Here is a 16,175-nt window from a genome sequence, read left to right as displayed (position 1 = left end):
GGGGGATGCCATCATATCGGGGGCTCAGCATTGATCTCTGTCGCAGGCAGGTTGGACATTCTGCAGCAGTCGTGGCTACCCAGCCATGGGAGTGGGAGCCCCTTCTCTCAGGCCCACGCGCAGCCTCCATCCCTGCCACCACGGCTGCTGTGTTCATGAGCCCTGTGCCACGTACAGGTGACCAGTGGCAGAGGCTGGCTGACATCCACTGGCTGTGTCATCATGTCTCCCTGGCCGTCTGCTGTCTATGACACATGCTCTCAGTGGGAGTTAATATGGGACGCAGAAATCTCCACGCTCCAGCTACTCCCTCAGGTCCATCCTTCTTCCCAGATGTCCTTGTCCCTAACTTTCCAGCCTTCCTTCCCCAGTGCCCCTGACTACCAGCCTCATCACTAACCCCTGCCTGGGATCCCACCGCTGGCCGGATCTTGGGCTGCTTTTCTTTCCACGTAAAGGGGATGACCAGACCCACAGCCCAAATCTCCGCCCGTGGGGAAGCTTTCTCCCTGGTTGGGGCTGAAGTGCAGTAGCGGGCCACTTTCAGTGTGTGCCCACGTACCATGCTAACCTTGCCATGAATGCCATGAAACCACGCCGGCCTTTCCTCCTTCTTCAGCTGGGCATAAGTACCCATCCCCCTTTGCAGTCATTGTGTGAGCAGACACAGCCACTGTGCAACAGGGATAGAGGGCACAGGAGTCCCAGCCACCTGCATGTGGCCGACATGCACCCTCTGACCCCATCTCAGGGCCTGCTGGGTCTCAGGCCTCATGATGGTCGCTTCTGGGCAGCACGATCACCTCACGTCCCTGGTCAGAAGCTCTGTCTCTGCCAGGTCCCCATAGCGTCCCAAGAGCTGCTTTTTCAAACAGGGTATAATGATCTGCTGCAGATGGCCCCGCCTGACCCCAGAACTCTCGTATCTATGCTGTGATTTTCCTCTTGGAATTTGCCATAAACTCCACCCAGCATCTTTTCCCACCCCAGACACTTCAAGGATGTGCCAAGTCACACATTCCCCAGGTTGGAGTCACAGGCCGTCCCTGGGGATAATGCACCAGTCCTGAGGTGTGCATAGGGCTGCAGGCTCCACGGCCCATATCTTCTGCAGGGCCCTTTCCTGCCCTGGGCCCCTCAGTGCCAACAGCCTCCTGTGTCGTTTGATAAGCATATTGGAGCAGTCAGTATTCCTAGGCGTGGAACATGCTGCCTTCAGAACCCTGAGGCCTCCACAGCACAATGCTTCCTTCCTAGTGGTGGGAGGGGCGAGACACAATAATTGATCCTTTAAAGAGGATGTCCTGGCATGCCCCACTGCAAGGGTCCCCTCAAATTTCACGGATGTGGCAGGTCCCTGAATCTCTACAGGGTGAGTTTCTCACCCTCTGCAGTGTGTGTGCCTCACCAATGCCTTGCCACTTCCTGCATGTCTGGTCCTATTAATGTGTTGTTGTGATAGCTAATATCAGGCCCTTGTCCCCGCACCACCAGTCAGCTGATGCAGGCTGCCTCTGGGAAGGGCACAGAGCCTTGGCCGAGGCAACTGCCTTCTGGGAAGGGCACAGCCTAGAAGGGGACTCAGCTATGAGCCATTTCAGCCTCCAGTATTCCTGGAGGCTTGGGGAACAAGCACCTCCACCATAAAAGAGATCTGGGCAACACAGCACTGCATCTACCCTCGATGGAAAGTGGGGCACAGGACCATAGGCAAGTGTTTCAGAGCGACTAGAACCCCCTACAAAGAGTGCCAGGCCGGGCATGGTGGCTCACACCTGTAATCCCAGCATTTTGGGAGTCTGAGGCTGGCAGATAACTTGAGGTCTGAAGTTCGAGACCAGCCTGGCCAACATGGTGAAACCCTGTCTCTACCAAAAATACAAAAATTAGCCACGCCTGTAATTCCAGCTACTCAGGAGGCTGAGGCACAAGAATCACTTGAACCTGGGAGGCCGAGGTTGCAGTGAGCAGAGATCACGCCACTGCACTCCAGCCTGGGCGACAGAGCGAGACTCGATCTCAAAAAAAAAAAAAAGTACCAATGAGACTGCAGCACCAGAATGAACTAAGAATCCTCTATGAGCTGTTGAGAAGCCACAGCTGCAGCAGGAAGAACAAAGAATGAGGGTGGGCCCTTTGCTTGGCTCAAAGGTTTTGTGTTAACTGAGAACCAAGAGGAAACAAAATGATTCACCTGCTATTTTTGCTTCTGGCTTCACCATCAAAGAAACTGGTCAGATAGGAAAGAACAGACGGAACGAACTATAAAGGGGCCTGCTGGCAAGAGCTCTCACCTCCAAGACTTTGCAGACTTGACTAGAAGACTTTGCAGACTTGACCGTGGAGCCAGCCCCTGTAAGAGCTGAGAAATCAGAGAAGGGAGTGGAGGGTGCTGGAGAGGGGTTGAGCAACTACGGAGCAGTTTGGGGTCCTCGCATCACATCACGACTTTCTCCAGCTTGATTCATAAAGCATCGAATCCATTAACCAGGACCCAAAGGATCATTTAGAGTTTAGGGAGATTTGCTGGGGATGGAGACTTTGAGTTAAAAAAGCACTAGGGAGGTTCATCCTACACTCATCTATTGAGCCAGCCACCAGTGTGGGGTGTGTGTGTGTGTGTGTGTGTGTGTGTGTGTGTGTGTCCAACCAGGAGACTCAGCTGATACTACTTCCTTGAGATTCGGTACACCTTCCTTTGATCTCTCCTGTCCCCATTATCCCAGGAAAATCCAGAGTAGCTTCCAGCCCATTCTCATTAGTCCACTGGATCCGAAGTTTAGAGAGGTTCCCCTTCCCACCAGCCTCCTTCTTGGCCCAACAGAGGAGCACCCCACCACCCTCCATCAGCTGCTCAAAACCCACAAGGGAAAATCCCAACAGGTCCACACCAGGAGGTAGTGCAGCCACCCTGAGGTTCCATTAAGTCATATCAGAAGGCTGAGTGTAGAAATGACACTAAGAGGGGTTCCATCTGGAGGGGAGGGGTTCAAGATGCAAAGCTTTAGAGAAGGTTCTCCATCTAATTATGAAGATTAAGAGCATTGGTGAACCTAGGAAGATGAAGAATGGACAGTGGGAAACCAGCAGAGATTTCAGGAAACATATAGGGGCCTCTTTATTGTTCAAAGCACTGGAGAGACAAAGATTATCAGACTGTGGTCCCTGCCCTTTAGGAGCCCTGGCTACAGGTGACACAAACTGAGAAGAGTTGGTGTCCATTAAAAGTGAGAAGGCAGCTCTGTCTGATCGAACATATTGCAAGCCATGTGTATATTAGATTTGCTAGTAACCACATTTTTTAAAAGTCCAAAGATTGGGCCAGGTGCAGTGGCTCACGCCTGTAATCCCAGCACTCTGGGAGGCCGAGGCAGGCGGATCATGAAGTCAGGAGATTGAGACCATCCTGGCTAACACTGGGAAACCCCATCTCTCCTAAAAATACAAAAAATTAGCCGGGTGAGGTGGTGGGTGCCTGTAGTCCCAGCTACTCGGGAGGCTGAGGCAGGAGAACGGCGTGAACCCGGGAGGTGGAGCTTGCAGTGAGCCGAGATCACACCACTGCACACCAGCCTGGACAACAGAGCGAAACTCCGTCTCAAAAAAAAAAAAAAGATTGGCCAGGCACAGTGGCTCACACCTGTAACCCTGGCACTTTGGAAGGATGAGACAGGTGGATCACCTGAGATCAGAAGTTCAAGACCAGCCTGGCCAACATGGTGAAACCCCACCTCTACTAAAAATACAAAAATTAGCTGGGCATGGTGGCAGACAGCTGTAGTCCCAGCTACTCAGGAGGCTGAGGCAAGAGAATCTCTGGAACCTGGGAGGCAAAGGTTTCAGTGAGCCAAAACAATGCCACTGCACTCCAACCTGGGCGACAGAGCGAGACTCCATCTCAAAAAAAAAAAAAAAAAAAAAAAAATCCTCGTTTGTATAGCAGTGAGTATCCCCACCTGTAGAAAAATAATAATAATAATAAAAAATCAAAAGAGGCCAGATGCCATGACTTACACCTGTAATCTCAGCACTTTGGGAGGCTGAGGTGGTGGATTACTTGAGGTCAGGAGTTTGAGACTAGCCTGGCCAACATGGTGAAACCCCCATCTCTACTAAAATATAAAAATTAGCCAGGCATAGTCACGGGCACCTATAATCCCAGTTACCGGGGAGGCTGAGGCAGGAGAATCGCTTGAACCCAGGAGTTGGAGGTTGCAGTGAGCCAAGATCACACCACTGCACTCCAGCCTGGGCGACAGAGCGAGACTCCATTTCAAAAAAAAAAAAAAGTCAAAAGAAACAGGTTAAATTAACATTAATAATATATTTTATATAAGCCAGTATATCTAAAATAGCATCATTTTAATAAGTCGTCAATATTTTAAAAAATGATTGAGATATTTTACATTCTATTTTTCATACAGTCTTTGAAATCTGGTATATAATTTCCACTTACAGCAACATATCGACTCAAACTAGCCACAGTTCAGGTGGTCGGTAGTGCTGAAATCCAGGAGCCTGTGGGATGCTAGGGAGCACCAGAGGGCCCCTAACTCAGCCAGAAGACACATGGGAGATTCTGTTTGTTATTCCAAGACACATTTATCCAGGGCCTGTGACGTGCCTGCTTCCTAGAGGTGTGACAGCCTCACCACATCATGATCAGAATAAAAATGTTCCCTCCTGGTTGAAAAGAGGAACTATTAGAAGGTGACATGTGATCACTTAGCAAATGAGTTGCGTATTTATTGTCACGTATGTTTTTAATCGTGGCAGAATAGACATAACATAAAATGTATCACCTTAATCCTCTTTAAGAGTACAATTCAGTGGCATTAAGTACATTCATCTGTCTGTGTAGCCATCACCACCATCCATCTCCAGAACTTTTTCATCTTTCAAAACCAAAGCTCTCTACCCATTAAACAGTAACTCCTTCTTCTCCCCACCCAGGGCCCCGGCAGCCACCACCACTCTGTGTGTCTTAATGAAATTGACTAGTCTAGGTCCCTCGTATAAGCGGAATTATACAGTATTTGTCTTTTCATGTCTGGCTGATTTCACTTGGCATAATGTCTGTCTTTCTTTTTTTTTTTTTTTTTTTCCAAGATGAAGTCTCTTTCTGTCACCCAGGCTGGAGTGCAGTGGTGCAATCTCAGCTCACTGCAACCTCCGCCTCCAGGGTTCAAGCAATTCTCCTGCCTCAGTCTCCCGAATAGCTGGGATTACAGGTGCCCGCCACCACACCGGGCCCTTCATTTGGCATAATGTCTTTAAAGTTCATCCCTGTTTAGCAGGTGTCAGAACTATTTTGTATAAGGCTGAATGACATTCCATTGTGTGTATAGACCACACTTCACTCCTCCATCCATTGGTGGGTGGACACTTGGGCTGCTTCCAGCCTTTCAGCTATTATGAAAATGCCTCTATGAACAGGATGTACAAATATGTCTTCAACACCCTGTTTTCAGTTCTTTAGAGTAAATACCTAAGAGTGGAATTACTAGATCAGATGGTAATTCTATTTTTATTTTTTGAGGAACCATCATACTGTTGTCACTTTCTTTTTCTTTTTTTTTTTTTAGAAGGAGTCTTGCTCTGTCGCCCAGGCTGGAGTACAGTGGCACAATCTTGCCTCACTGCAACCTCCACTTCCCAGATTCAAGGGATTCTCCTGCCTCAGCCTCCTGAGTAGCTAGGATTACAGGCACTCACCAGCACGCCCAGCTTATTTTTTTTTTTTTTTTTTTTTTTTTGTATTTTCAGTAGAGATGGGGTTTCACCATGTTCGTTGGCCAGGCTGGTCTCAAACTCCTGACCTCAGGTGATCCGCCCACCTCAGCCTCCCAAAGTGCTGGGATTACAAATGTGAGCCACTGCGCCTTGCCCATCACTTTTTAAAATAGACGTTTTAGGAGGGTACAGTGGCTCACGCCTGTAATCCCAGCACTTTGGGAGGCCAAGGTGGGCGGATCACCTGAGGTCAGGAATTTGAGACCAGCCTGGTCAATATGACGAAACCCTGTCTCTACTGAAAATACAAAAAATGGCCGGGCATGGTAGTGCACACCTGTAGTCCCAGCTACTCGGGAGGATGAGGCACAAGAATCGCTTGAACCTGAGAGGCGGAGGTTGCAGTGAGTCAAGATCATGCTACTGCACTCCAGCCTGGGCGACAGAATAAGAATCTGTCTTACATTTAAAAAACCGAATTAATTGGCCGGGCGCGGTGGCTCAAGCCTGTAATCCCAGCACTTTCGGGCGGATCACGAGGACAGGAGATCGAGACCATCCTGGCTAACATGGTGAAACCCCGTCTCAACCAAAAAATACAAAAATCTAGCCGGGCGAGGTGGCGGGCGCCTGTAGTCCCAGCTACTCTGGAGGCTGAGGCAGGAGAATGGCGTGAACCCGGGAGGCGGAGCTTGCAGTGAGCTGAGATCCGGCCACTGTACTCCAGCCCCGGCGGCAGAGCGAGACTCCGTCTCAAAAAAAAAAAAAAAAAAACGAATTAATTAATTAAAATAAAATAGCATTTTTGGCCAGACATGGTGGCTCACACCTATAATCCCAGCACTATGGGACGCTGAGATGGAAGGATCACTTGAGCCCAGGAGTTGGAGACCAGCCTGAGCAACTTGGTGAGACCTCATCTCTAATCTCTACCAAAAAAAAAAAAGAATTAGCTGGGCATGGTGGCACGTGCCTGTAATCCCAGCTACTCAGAAGTCTTAGGTGGGAAAATCAGTTGAGCCAAGAAGGTCAAGGCTGCAGTGAGCGGTGATTGCACCATTGCACTCCAGCCTGGGCGACCCAGCACAACCCTGTCTCAAAAAATAAAATAAAACAGGCTGGGTGCAGTGGCTCACACCTGTAATCACAGCACTTCAGGAGGCCGAGGCAGGTGGATTGCCTGAGGTCAGGAGTTCAAGACCAGCCTGGCCAACATGGTGACATCCCATCTATACTAAAAATACAAAAATCAGCCGGGTGTGGTAGCACATGCCTGTAATCTCAGCTACTTGGGAGGCTGAGGCAGGAGAATTGCTTGAACCTGGGAGGCTGAGGTTGCAGTGAACTGAGATCGTGCCACTGCACTCGAGCCTGGGTGACAGAGCAAGACTCCATCTCAAAAAAAATGAAATAAACATTTAAAAATTAAATAAATAAAATAAATTTTCCAGCCAGGAGTTCTGTGAAAAAATATTTGTAAACCTAGAAAAAGAAATGGAGAAAATTGATCATTAACTGTCCTCTTTCCCTCCACAGTTTTTGGGCCATCCTCATCATAACACACTTCTGTTTTTCTCCTTTCCATTCTCGGATGAGAATGATGTTTTCGACAAGCTAAGTGTCATTGCAGAAGACTCTGAGAGCAGCAAGCAGAATCCTGATGACAGCTGCAGCCTCGGGACCCCGCCTGGGCAGGGACCCCAGAGCTAGGCTCTGAGAAGGAAACACACTCGGCTGGGCACAGTGACGTGCTCCATCTCACATCTGCCTCAGTGAGGGATCGGGGCAGAAAACGAGGGCCAAGACCATCTAAGCCAGCCCCACTTCTAGAACTCCCAGACCCTGGACTTACCTAAGCAACCAAAGAGCTACATTTTAAAGGTTCGCTTGGCAAAAATATTCCATTTGGGAACTCACTGCCTTATAAAGGCTTTCGCGAAGTTTTTAAAAGTTGGCCACTGACAGTGTAATTTTCAGCCCCTTATATCACTAAAATAGGATCATGTTTTAATTGTGAGAAACAGGGCCGAGCACAGTGGCTCACGCCTGTAATACCAGCACCTTGGGAGGCTGAGGCAGGCGAATCACCTGAGGGCAGGAGTTCAAGACCAGCCTGGCCAACATGGTGAAAGCCTGTCTCTACTAAAAATGCAAAAATTAGCTGGGCGTGATGGCGCATGCCTATAATCCCAGCTACTCAAGTGCCTGAGGCAGGAGAATTGCATGAATCCGGGAGGAGGAGGAGGTCGCAGTGAGCCGAGATAGCGGCACTGCACTCCAGCCTGGGTGACAAAGTGAGATTCCGTCTCAAAAAAAAAAAAAAAAAATTGTGAGAAACAGAAATATTTAAAAATTTTAAATGAGGAATAAGAATGGAGATGTTGTAACGTTCTACCAGATTATGGATAGATTGATCTGAAAATCAATCTCAACTCAAGGGTGGTCAGCTCAATGCTATCCAGAACACGGACTTTTGGATTCTTTGGGGTACTTTGACTGAATTTATTTTTCTACCTATATATGTTTTATATGCTGCTGATGCTCCATTAAAGTGTTACTCTCTGTGGCACTGTATGTGTTCATGATACACGATACTACCTGTGTGTAATTGTTAGATACACACAGTGTGAAAAAGGCTCTAGTTTGCCATCTCAATGGCCACTCATTCCACAAGTACTTCCTAGACCCTGCCTGCTGTTGACCAGGTACTGTGCTAGGTACAAGGTCTGAGTCATCTGGGATCTCTCAGTCTAAAGCTTCAAAAACTAGATTTGCAGTCAAGGGCCAGATCTGTTATTTAAAAACAAACAAACAAACAAACCCTAGAAATAAAAAGTATAGTTGTGGAAGTTTGAAAAGCCAGGGGACAGGCTTAACAGCAGGTTAGACACCGCTGAGACTAATTTTGACTTTGAACTGAGCGAAAAAGGGAATCTCCAGGTACAATGGCTCACTTCTGTAATCCCAGCACTTTGGGAGGCTAAAGTGGGAGGATCACTTGGGCCCAGGAGTTGAGACCATTCCAGGCAACATGGTGAGACCCCTTCTCTATAAGAAGTTTTAAAATTAGGCATGGTGGCGTGTGTCTATAGTCCCAGCTCCTCAGGAGGCTGAGGTGGGAGGATAGCTTGAGCCCAGGAGGTCAAGATTGCAGTGAGCTATGTTCACGCCATTGCCCTCTGGCCCTGCCTGGGTGATGAAATGAGACCCTGTCTCAAAAAGAAAAAAAGAAAAGAAAAGGAAGGGTATTAGGGTTCTCCAGAGAAACAGAACCAATAGAATGAACACAGAGATTTATTTTAAGGAACTGTGGAGGCTGGCAAGTTCAAAAACTGCAGCGCAGACCAACAGGCTAGAGACCCAGGGAAGAGTGGATGTTTCAGCCTGAGCAAAAGCAGTCTGGAGGCAGAATTAACTCTTCCTCAAGGGACCTCAGGCTTCTGTTCTCTTAAGGCCTTCCTTCAAGTGATAGAAGTGGAACTCACCCACATTATGGAGGGTAATCTGCTTTACTCAAAAATCTATGAATTTAAATGTTAATCTCATCTTTAAAAATACCTTCACACCAACATCAAGACTAATGTTTTACCCAATCAGTCTAGCTAGGTTGACACATAAAATTAACCGTCATAGGGAGGGTAGATCTGTGATTGCTTTTTTGAAACTTTTTTCAATGTTTGCTGCATGTATATAGAAATAAAATGTGGCCGGGTGTAGTGGCTCACACCTGTAATCCCAGCACTTTCAGAGGCTAAGGCAGGTGGATCACCTGACGTCAGGAGTTCAAGACCAACCTGGCCAACATGGTGAAACCCCGTCTCTACCAGAAGTACAAAAATTAGCCAGGCATGGTGGTGCACACCTGTAATTCCAGCTACTTGGGAGGCTGAGGCAGGAGAATCACTTGAACCCGGGAGGTGGAGACTGCAATGAGCCAAGATCACACCACTGCACTCCAGCCTGGGTGACAGAGGGAGACTTCATCTCAAAAAAATAAATAATAAATAAAATTTAGTTTTGAAGTTGAATTTTAAGACCTTGTTACACCTTGTTTTTTTTTTTTTTTTTTTTTTTTTGAGACGGAGTCTCACTTTGTCACTTTTTTAAAGAGAAAGAAGTTATTATCTAGGGCACAGTACAGAGAAACAAAAGAATGGAAAATATGAGTGGTTAGGATACAAGACGTATGAAGGGTAGAGTGAGATAACTTACCACGTGTTGGTTACTAACCAGAGTCCCAGAAGGAGGTGAGAGAGAATATAGCAAAAGCAGTATGCAAGTATTTGAAAAGACAATGGCTAATAAAAGACACCAGTCTACCAATTTAGGAATCTCGACAATTCTCAAGCTGGGGAAATAAGAAGAAATCATATCAGTGTGATAATGCAGAACACCAAAACCAGAAAAGGCAGGTTACCTTCAAGGGTGAAAAACAACCAAACTTCCAGATGATTTATCAGCCCTAACCGAAGGCAAACAGTGGTAGGATTCCTTTCACGTGCATCACAAACTTTGTCAACTTAGAAGTGTATATTTTGCAAAACAAATCTGTCAGGAAAAGGGATAAAATAAAGACTCAAACAAAACTGTGAGAATTCGACATCAAAACATGTTTATTAGATAAAGATCTAAAGGATTATTTCAGACAGAAGGAAATTGATCCCAGATGGATGCTGCGATATTATGAAGAAATATAGGAAAGAAACTGGTAAATATTCTGGTTAGTCTAAACAAACATTGACTCTATAAAACAATAACTTTTTTCTCTTTTTTTCCTGAAGGGTATCATGTCAGATTATAGTTAGTGACACACCACATGTTGTATAATAGGTCTCAAGTTTAAATTATTGGTTTTTTCAGTTGTTGTTTTGGAGGTTTTTGCTGACACAATACCTTTGGGATAAGTACCACTGAGTCAGAAGGGATAACAATGTCTTTTCAAGGTTCTCCACTCCTTACTCTCTCCCTCGCATAAAGAAGCCATGGCAGAGGCACCTGAAGAAGATCTTGGATAGAGAGACCTGGGAATGAAGGAGCCACGGCTGGGAATGCAGGTGTGTGTAAGAACTTGGCAGGTCAGGGGCCTGAAACCTTGACCTCAGCTCCCTCCAGGGACTGCAGTGTCCCGGCTGTGCCAAGTCAGGTATGGGTAGGGAGTCTCCCCATTAGACCTACCAGGCCTTGCAGTTGCCCATAGCCAGGCCTGTAAAATGGCATGCAGGATTTTAACCGGAAGCTGGACTTCTCAGCTTCCTATCTACAGAACCCACCCAGTCATATACAATCATAGTGAAATATCACCCACCTGGAATAACCCACCCTTAACTTGCTTGCCCCACTCCAGGTACTGTCACATTTCTCTGGCAAATCACTAAGAGAGTAGATTTTAAGTGATTTTTTAACACAAAAGATGTTAAGTATATGAGGTAATGCATATTCTAATTAGCTCAATTTACCCATTCCACAATGTATACATATTTCAAAACATCATGTTGTACATGATAAATAAATACAAGTTTTATTTGTCAATGATAAATTTTTTTTTTAATCTAAACAATGAGTTTTTAAAACAGCTAAAATACAGGTGAGGGAAAATTAAAGAACTTTAAAGTTGTTGTGTTTGGGAGAAGGATAAACACACTGATTAATCTGAGACATAGATGAGTTTAAGTATGTTAAAATTTCTAGAGTAACCTCGTTAACAAAGAAGTTTTTCTCAGTGGGGAGGGGCTGAGTTTTGTCCCCCAGTGGACATTCAGTAGTGTCTGAAAACATATCTAGCTGCCACGGCTGGAGATGTGTTGCTGGCATCTAGTGAATAGAGGTCAGGGAAGCTGCTAACCGTCCTACGATGCCCAGAGCGGCCCACACAGCAAAGAATCATCCAGTCCAAAATGTTAATAGTGTAGACACAGAAAACCCCTGTGCTAGAGGAAAACGTGAAATAAAATTACCCAGTCAGTGCCAGGCACGGTGACTCACACCTGTAATCCCAGCACTTGGGGAGACCGAAGCGGGCAGATCACTTGAGGTCAGGAGTTTGAGACCAGCCTGGCCAACATGGCGAAACCCCATATTTACTAAAAATACAAAAATTAGCCACGCGTGGTGGCAGGCACCTATAATCCCAGCTACTCTGGAGGCTGAGGCAGGAGAATCGCTTGAACGGGGAGATGGAGGCTGCAGTGAGCCAAGATGATGCTACTGCACTCCAGCCTGGGCACCAGAGCAAGACTCCATCTCAAAAAAAAAAAAAAAGCCGGGCGCAGTGACTCATGCCTGTAATCCCAGCACTTTGAGAGGCCAAGGTGGACGAATCACGAGGTCAGGAGATCAAGACCATCCTGCTAACACGGTGAAACCCCATTTTTACTACAAATACAAAAAATTAGCCAGATGTGGTGGCACATGCCTGTCGTCTCAGCTACTTGTGAAGCTGAGGCACACAGAGCGAGAATGGCTTGACCCCGGGAGTCAGAGGTTGCAGTGAGCTGAGATCACGCCTCTGCATTCCAGTCTAGGTGACAGAGCAAGACTCTGTCTCAAAAGAAAAAAAAAAATTACCCAGTAAAAGGATTACTTGGACAAGGAAGGAGAGAAACGAACCTTAACAAAAAAAAAAAGGAACAATACAAAACATAAAGCAACATAATAGAAATGAATCCAAAAGCAAATGGACTAAGTGATCCAGCAAAATAAAAGTTATCAGACTATATTTTTTAAAATAATAAAGCTTTAGGTTTTTATAAACATCCCCCCGCCAAAAAAAAGAAAACATAAGGATACAGAAAAATTTGAAGTAAAAAGAGGACAAAAGATATACCAGGTAAATTCTAACCAAGAAAGCTAATTTCACTATATTAATATCATACAAAATAAACTAAGGCACTAAGCATTACTAAAGAAGGACTGCTATATAATCATAAAAAGTTTCAGCAGGACACGGTGGCTTACACCTGTAATCCCAGCACTTTGGGAAGGCAAGGCGGGCAAATCACGAGGTCAGGAGTTTGAGACCAGCCTGACCAATATGGTGAAACCCTGTCTCTACTAAAAATACAAAAATTAGCTGGGCGTGGTAATGCATGCCTGTAATCCTAGCTACTCAGCAGGCTGAGGCAGAAGAATCGCTTGAACCCGGAAGGTGGAGGTTGCCGTGAGCCAAGATCGCACCATTGCACTCCAGCCTGAGTGACAGAGCAAGACTCCCTCTCAAAAAAAAAAAAAAGGAAAAAAGTTTCAGTTCACCAGGAAGGTGAAGCAGTTGTAAATGTATATGCACTTAACAACATAGCTTTGTATTTCAAATACAAAATCAAAATGGACAAAATTATAAGAAGAATTAGACAAATTCACCATTATATTAATATAGTAATGATAGCTGGCATTTGTGTAGCATTGACAATAAGGCAGACTGAGCAGTTTCCAGTTCTGTTGTCTATTGAATCTAAGATGCCATCAATTGTAAGATTCACCATTAATATTTGAACCACTGGGGAAAAAAGGAAAGTGTCACTTAGCTATGCCTCATTATCAACTGTAAGACACATCTAAATGTCAGAGCTGTTAAAGTGCACTTGTGTGTGTGGAGAGAGAAAGACAGAGAGAGAAAGCAAACATGGTGAAGCATTAATAGTGATTCTAGATGAAGGTTGTCTGGGCATTAAATTTTTCTAAAGGTTTAAAGTTTTCAAAATAAAAGTTGGGGAAAATTGTAATGAATATATAAAAGCTTACAAATAGTCATCATTTGAACATGTATTCAGTCCCCATATGTGTTCAAAACACACAGCATTTTCTGAAAATGAGCTGATAATGGGTCTTTGTCTCAGAAAAAGAAATCTGTTTGGGAATCTCACTTTCATTTTGCTACTCAACCTTAGAAGCGGTCTTGTTTCAGGATCTTTCTGTCTGATAGGGAACATTTCCACTCCAGTCTGAAAGGGAGGGTGTTACGGGGTGACATCTGTAGGAGGCGACACTGGCCGTGCTGAGCAGTGGTCCCCAAACAGCCAGGAACTGCTGAGCACCATGTTAGGGTGTGCAGGGTCCAGACCAGCTGATACATGAGATGGGCTGAGCCTGTGTCCCTCACCAGCCTTTGCGGGGTCTACTTGGAGAGATGCAGAGAACAGTAGGGCTGATGGCATTCACACAGCACCACAAGGATGCTGGTGAGGACACTGGGGAATCAGCACCTGCTTGGTCCCTTTTTATTTGCATTCCTGAAACAGGCACTCAGAGGACTTTTCTCACCAGGAGAGTTTCTCTTTCCATATCACAGAACCATGTGAAGACTCCCTGAGGGGAAGACAGTGTAAGCCAGCCTCTCCCCCTTCCACCCTTCCCCCTCACTCTTTCTGGCTGCCTCGCCTTGTTGAAAAGATCTCACTTTCTCGTGGGGCTCCTGCTCCTCCCCTAACATACCTCCCACACCCAGCCCCAGACTGGTTTAGCCTCCGGGGCACCTTTGTTCCTTCCTCTCACAACTATGGGTCTCAACCGTAGCTGCACACTGTGGCCACCAGGAGAGCTTTAGAAATGTGGATGCCCAGGCCTTACCATGACCAATGAATTTCAGCTCTCTGGGGAGAGATTCTTGCATCAGCAATTTTTAAAGCTCCTAGGTGATACCAGCGTGCAGTCAAGGTGGAGAACAGCTGCCGTAGCAGAGCAGGTATGCTAGATTGAAAGGACATGCTTCTCTGCACTTCTGTGTGACCTTCTGTTATCTGGCTTTCAAAGGGGTCACTTCCTTTTAATACCCAACTAACTGACTCCTCATTACTTGTGCTTCCACAGGAAGATTTCTTTCCTGAGGGATTGTGAGTGTCTCTGGGACACGTGCCCCAGGAATGCATCCTTCCCATGCATTCAGCTTCTCAGCTGCTTACCACTGGACCACCTGGGAAGCAATTCTCCAAGTTGCTACACCTTTCTTTGTGCCTAATAGATAATCCTAAGTAGTTGGTACGAAGAAATATCTGTTTAATTAATGGATAATAAAAAATAATGGCTGGGTGCGGTGGCTTACCCCTGTAATCTCAGCACTTTGGAAGGCCGAGGCAGATGGATCACCTGAGGTCAGGAGTTTGAGACCAGCCTGGTCAACATGGTGATACCCCGTCTGTACTAAACATACAAAAAATTAGCCGGCCATGGTGGTGGGTGCCTGTAATCCCAGCTACTCAGGAGGCTGAGGCAGAAGAATCGTTTGAACCCAGGAGGTGGAGGTTGCAGTGAGCCAAGATCGCGCCACGCACTCCAGCCTGGGTGACAAGAGGGAAACTCCATCTCAAAAAAAAAAAAAGGGTAAACAAAAGCCTTCTTGGGATACGAGACAATTATACATGCAGATTAAACAGAGAGCTGTAAGTTAACAAATCACCATAAAACATATGCAAGCGAAAAACAAAAGTAAAACAAATATGTGAGGTAAAAGAAAACAGTTATATTCTGTACAGAATATCTGGATGCTACAGTCTGGATGTTTGTGCGCCTGCAAAATTCGTATGTAAGAATCTAACGCCTGATGTATTAAGAGGTAAGCTCTTTAGGAGGTGGTGAATGGGATTAATGACCTCATAAAAGAGCTGCCCATCTCTTCCAACATGTGAGAACACAGAGAAGGCGCCACCTATGAAGACAGGCCCCCACCAGACACTCAATCTGCTGGTGCCATTCTCAAAGGTGTTTGAACCAGAGTGACTCCATCTTGAATAGGGGCTGGATAAAGTAAGGCTGAAACCTACCGGGCTGCATTCCTTGGCCAATTTCTGCTGTTTTAAACCATCCAGCTTGTGTTCATTTGTTACGGCAGCCATAGGAAACTTAATCCAGCACAGAAAGGCTCCATTGTTTTATCCTGACCAGTTCTAATATCTTGTTAGTACCTAAAATGGGGAAGAAGATGGGCAGAGGGTCATTCAGGTGTATTTTATGGGAAGTTAGTAGCTTACTCTTCTCAGCAAGGGACGTACCTTAGAATGACTATTCATGCTGCCTCACTGTCCCATTTCCTGAACTCTCTAGTCCAGAACATGCTGATGCAAATCAACTTCCTTAAAAAGCAAAAGGGAAGTAAAAAACGAAGTCTGTTTTATGGGCTAGAGACTCAGAGACTCAACAAGATTTTTCTCCCTGAGTCAGGTCCATGGTTCTGTCTCCTGACCACCTCACCACTCCTGTTTGAATCAGGCAGACGCCAAACAATGCCTTTGTTTCCATGCCCGTCAGAACTCCTAATTAAACAGTCACTGACTATTGGGCTGGTACTTTATGAGGTCAAATTTATTGCTGTTGGATTGTGATAAAAAATATACCCAGAAGGTTAAAGCTGTGGGAGTAATATCACTGAGCAGGAGGAGTCGTGGCAAGGACAGACTTTAAATTGGGTTGAATAATTCAATAAAAACAGGAAACACAAGCCAGCTGCAATTCCC

General features: G+C 45.9%; 1 protein-coding gene and 1 long non-coding RNA gene across 5 annotated transcripts in view; both read left to right on the top strand.

The window, feature by feature from the left end:
- IL10RB (interleukin 10 receptor subunit beta) overlaps positions 1–8,304 on the top strand; it is a 35,150-nt gene extending 26,846 nt beyond the window's left edge. For 2 of the 4 annotated variants that reach the window (XM_026456043.1, XM_026456042.1), the window contains one exon: positions 7,270–7,821. In XM_026456043.1, coding sequence (XP_026311828.1) covers positions 7,270–7,443 — 174 coding nt within the window. In that variant the 3' untranslated portion in view covers positions 7,444–7,821. Of the gene's footprint in view, positions 1–7,269 lie in introns of all 4 variants that reach the window. The other 2 variants (XM_026456040.1, XM_023190636.3) reach the window with 2 other exon arrangements.
- Positions 8,305–12,909: 4,605 nt separating this feature from the next.
- The window catches only part of LOC111525304, a 10,636-nt gene continuing 7,370 nt past the window's right edge, over positions 12,910–16,175 (top strand). Inside the window, exon 1 of the long non-coding RNA XR_002726057.2 lies at positions 12,910–14,410. This is a non-coding gene — a long non-coding RNA (uncharacterized LOC111525304). The remainder of the gene's footprint in view (positions 14,411–16,175) is intronic.

Source organism: Piliocolobus tephrosceles, chromosome 19 (assembly GCF_002776525.5).
Source record: "Piliocolobus tephrosceles isolate RC106 chromosome 19, ASM277652v3, whole genome shotgun sequence".
Classification (NCBI taxonomy): Eukaryota; Metazoa; Chordata; class Mammalia; order Primates; family Cercopithecidae; genus Piliocolobus; species Piliocolobus tephrosceles.
This window is presented reverse-complemented; position numbering and strand designations above follow the sequence as displayed.